The following is a 4,667-nucleotide window of genomic DNA, read 5'->3' on the forward strand; positions in this document are numbered from 1 at the left end:
TAGAAGGTACAAAAATCTGGAATACAAAAATTAAAAAAATTAAAAATTTTTAAAATACATAAATCACTTCTAATTTTAATATCTCCCACAATTTTAAAAAATACAAAAAATTATAATATTAAAATATATCACTAATCTCATTTCCATTTTAAAAAAATTAGCCAATTTTGGTTCGGTGGTAACATTTTTGTCCACATAATTTGCAACAAAAATATATTTTAACAAAAAAAAATTTAAAGTTAATATTTAAATAATCAATTAATCATAGGATTCCACGTATTAAATAATTAATAATTTTTTTAATGACATTCGGCAACTCATTATACAATATACAGCCTACCATTACATTCTTCGTCCTCTCTTCTCTCTTCTCTTCTCTCTCTCTCTCTCGTTCAATTCAACAAAACTCTCTGCTGTTCCTGTTCTTGTTCTTCGTCTTCTGTGACACACCAATAAACCATCACCATCACTCTACGCATTCGCCGACGCCAAATAAGAAGCATCTTCCCCTTGTTTCTTCAAACATCGCAATGCAGGTTACTGCTCACTTTGTTCAAACTTCTTCTTCTTCTTCTTCAAAATCCATTTCCCCTCTTTTCTGAGTTTCCGTTACTTCTTTATTACTTTTTTTAATTTATTTCTTCTTTTTTTTTTGTGCAGACTAGGACGGTTCAAGTGAAGCAACTCTCAGATCTAGCCGGTGAGAGAGAGATTCACGAGTTCTTCTCTTTCTCCGGAGAAATTGAGCACATTGAGATCTTGAGGTACGTACTTTTCTCATTTTCTGTGCAGAAAATTCTTAAATTTTAGCTTATTTCTTTCTTAGAATTTGAAGAAAAAAGGTTTCTTGAATCCAGTTTTCGTTAGCTCCATTTTTTAAGACCTCTGGCTAGGGATTTTTTTTTTTGGGGGGGGGGGGGGGAGAAAAAGTACAAAAGGTAGACAAGAAATCACGTGCTGGCGTGCTGCTCTTAACAGTTAACGCTTAAACATTTTATTTTTAATTTATTGATATTAAATTTCATTAATTGATGTATTGAGAGTAAAGCAAAGCTGAATAAGGTAGGGTGTAACTTTAACCATCATTCTATTTTATTTTACTTATTAATTTATTCTGGCATTACTCAATGCCAGCTAAGAAGTTAAGTGAAGTTTGGTACACTTAAGATGTTCTGTTTTAGGATTTGAACTAGTATTCTATGCTGAAACTATATGTGGCTTGAATTCAGCTCCTGCAGTTGCAGCATTTAACTTCTTCTTTTTCCCCTCTAAATAACAAAATGATAAAGATATTATATTGTGGCTCTTTTTTTGCAGTGAACATGGGAAATCAAAGACTGCATTTGTGACATTTAAAGACCCCAAAGCGCTTGAAATTGCATTATTGTTATCAGTAATGTCTCTTAGCTATTTTGATCATTTTGCTAATGAAATCTTTTAATCATGCTTGTTATGTGATTTTGAGAAGTTAATGCTTTTTATTATGTTGAAAATTTATGAGGTTGTGAATTAAGTTGGTTCATATTGTAAATAAGAAACTATGTCGTGTTTGTTTCAAGTAGAATAATGTTTGTCATATCTGTTATACATCAACATTAAGTGCTGTGATAGGTGCTGGGATATGATGTAAGATTGCACACCTTGCAATAGATGTTTAACAAAACGTCACTTGTATGACAGTATTATGGGGCAACCTGGTTTATACTTTATATAAAGATATAGTTCCCTCAATAATTAAATGAATTCAAGTGAACTCTAGAAGGAACTATGACATTGAAGCCCTCAAGAATCGAGAAGCCACTTTGGAGCTTCTGTTAATTAGATTGCAAGTTGTGAAAAATGTTTCATTTAAATACATTTATATACATGTCAATAATTGACATTTCAAGTTGAAAGGACCAATTTCTTGAAATTAGAACCAAGTCTATAACCAGAAATACCTTATCTTTCTGACCTATTTTTCACTCTTTTGTCATGGTCACATGTTGTCATTGATACTGTTTTGGGAACTTAATTCATGTAATACAAGCTTTTTCACCTTATGGCTTCTGAAAGTCAAAGTGTTGTTGTCTTTTATCAGGGAGCAACAATAGTAGATCAGATTGTGAGTATAACACCAGCTGAGAACTATGTACCGAATTCTGAGTTGCAGGTAAACTTGGAAAGAACTCTTAAATAATATATATTCTTGTATGATGCATTGTTGTGGATTTCTGAACTTATAATGCAAAATTTATGCAGGAAGTACAAAAGGTGGAAAATGCTGTAAGTGTAGCATCATCCGGAGATGTTATGCTGAATAGCGAGGTAAATAAAAATTCATAGTTAACATTTTTTTCCTGATTAGCTGTTTTCGATTTGCATGTGCCATGGAGTTGCAAAATAGTTGAGAAGATTAATTCAATATTTCTATTCCATGCTATCTCTTTTGGTTTGCATTTTGAAGAGTTGTTTGAGGATGAAGTACTAATCAGTAATCAACATATTTGTTTTCATGTTCTCTTTCTCCAACCGAGCTTATGTTCTTTTTACTGCATCCCTTTCAGGAGGGGAAAACCAGCCCCACCAATGGAAGAATGTACCTTAATAGAGCACAGGATGTAGTTACGAATATGCTGGCAAAAGGTTCAGCAATCAGACAAGATGCTGTTAATAAAGCTAAAGCATTTGACGAAAAGCATCAGTTGACTGCTAATGCATCGGCGAAGGTCATTTCCTTTGACAAGAGAGTTGGACTCACAGAAAAGTTGACAGTTGGAATTTCTGCAGTGAATGAGAAAGTGAAGAGCGTGGATCAGAAGCTTCATGTTTCCGATAAAACGATGGCAGCGATATTCGCAGCTGAGAGGAAGTTGAATGATACAGGATCAGCTGTCAAAACTAGCAGGTTTGGCTGAATATGAAACATGATCTCCGTTGCAGCTTATTTTCTTGGATTTCTGTATGGAATTAAAGAAAAATAAATTTTAGATTTTTTCCTAGATCATACCCGAATGAACTATAGTCTGTATTATTTGGATGTCAATGATGTTGAAGTGCGTACTTGTGGTCCCTTGCAGGTATGTGACTGCCGGAACGGCATGGTTAAATGGTGCTTTTAGCAAGGTGGCGAAAGCCGGACATGTTGCCAGTACTAAAACAAGAGAAAAGTTTCATTTCGCTGTTTCAAACTTGACTGCTAAGGTTGGCTTTGCTCTTGCAGTATCACTCTGACAAATACATATTTTTTTTTTCAGGGAGGTGGTGCTGGTAGTCTGGTAGAACTAGCTTGATTTCATACCTTTTAAATATTCATTCTGCAAGAATTCAAGAAATACTTGCATGCTATATGAGCATATTTGATGCTTATATTAGAAACATTTACAACCACTCATTCTTTTTTTTTTTAATTTTCAACTAAATTATTTGACGGGAATCTTGTGTGATAACATGATTTTGTTCAATTATGCAGGAACCTTCCGTGGCTGCTTAGGCCACAATTTTTGGTAAATCACGTTGACTTCATCAAATCCTTTATGAAGATCTCTTTCAGACTTTAAAGCATGTTGTGTGGTCAACGTGGTGTTTTTTTTTTCATTCACTCTTTCAAGTTCAGTCCTTCAGCTGTTAGATGCATGGGCAAGTATGGTGATTCAATTTAATCCTATTATTTTTTTGTATTCTTTTGTCACTGGTATTTTTAGCTGTTGCTTCGTTGTAATTTAGCGTTGGTGTTTTTTGGGTTTGTTTTCTCATTTCTTTGTCTTTTTTTTTCTTGTTTTCTTTTTTTTTTTTTTTGTGAAAGGAAAAATAGTTATAGGTGTGAATTGTGATGCTATTGTATTTCGTTATTCAAAGTTATTTTTTTGAGGGGGAAAAAATAGTTGTGCCTGTATTCATGTAAGAAGACCTATATCTTGTTCTTCTCCTCCATTCAAGGATTTCTGTGAGAAATAATCTTGCAGTCCATAGAATTTTATTTCCTTTACATGTACCATTGGTGAATATTTTGAAGTAAAAATGCAAATATTCTTTCAAATTATGTACAAAAAAGATAATAATAATAATAATAATAATAATAATAATAATAATAATAATAATAATAATAATAATAATAATAATATTCTGTCGAATTGAAAAGAAAAGAAATAATACTCATCTTTCAAATAACGTAAACCGATCTACATTCTTTATTATTGAGTTTAATCAGCAAACAATTTAGAACATTATCCGAAAACACAGTCATTTGGATCCTTGCGGGCGAAATGATTGAAATTTCAAATTTAGTGCTCCCTGCTTTTGACCAAAATGATGTTTGTTGTCGGCTAATCAATGGTTTAATTGTATATTGTAGTACTACTGGTAAAACTTTAAAAGGTTTTGAATTGTTGGATTCAATTTGAATCCGTATATACCATTACATCAATAATTTACTATGTATATTTTATTTTCACATGCTTTCACGTGTAAATTGTGTTTCCTTTCTAATTTTTTTTCAGGTGTCCTTGACTCATCTTCAGTGTCTCAGATAAAATACAATATTGACTGGAGTATACTATTTGAATTTTTGATAAAATAATTTAAAAAAGATATTTTTTAAAAGATGATTTTAGTTTGATAAAATATACTATTTTTTAAATGGGAAAGTATTTATATATTTGATCCAATTTTTGTTGAAATATTTGAAA

At 32.0% G+C, this 4,667-nt stretch overlaps 1 protein-coding gene across 1 annotated transcript; it reads left to right on the forward strand.

The window, feature by feature from the left end:
* Positions 1-279: 279 nt before the first annotated feature.
* LOC112696958 (binding partner of ACD11 1) lies at positions 280-4,018 on the forward strand. Its single transcript, XM_025749920.3, has 8 exons — positions 280-536; positions 661-764; positions 1,318-1,393; positions 2,081-2,152; positions 2,242-2,307; positions 2,547-2,887; positions 3,060-3,183; positions 3,452-4,018. Exons 1-8 carry the CDS (start codon positions 303-305, stop codon positions 3,470-3,472), a joined length of 1,038 nt encoding a protein of 345 aa, XP_025605705.2. The 5' UTR covers positions 280-302; the 3' UTR covers positions 3,473-4,018.
* The last annotated feature ends 649 nt before the right edge of the window (positions 4,019-4,667 follow it).

Source organism: Arachis hypogaea, chromosome 6 (genome assembly GCF_003086295.3).
Source record: "Arachis hypogaea cultivar Tifrunner chromosome 6, arahy.Tifrunner.gnm2.J5K5, whole genome shotgun sequence".
NCBI classification, from domain to species: Eukaryota; Viridiplantae; Streptophyta; class Magnoliopsida; order Fabales; family Fabaceae; genus Arachis; species Arachis hypogaea.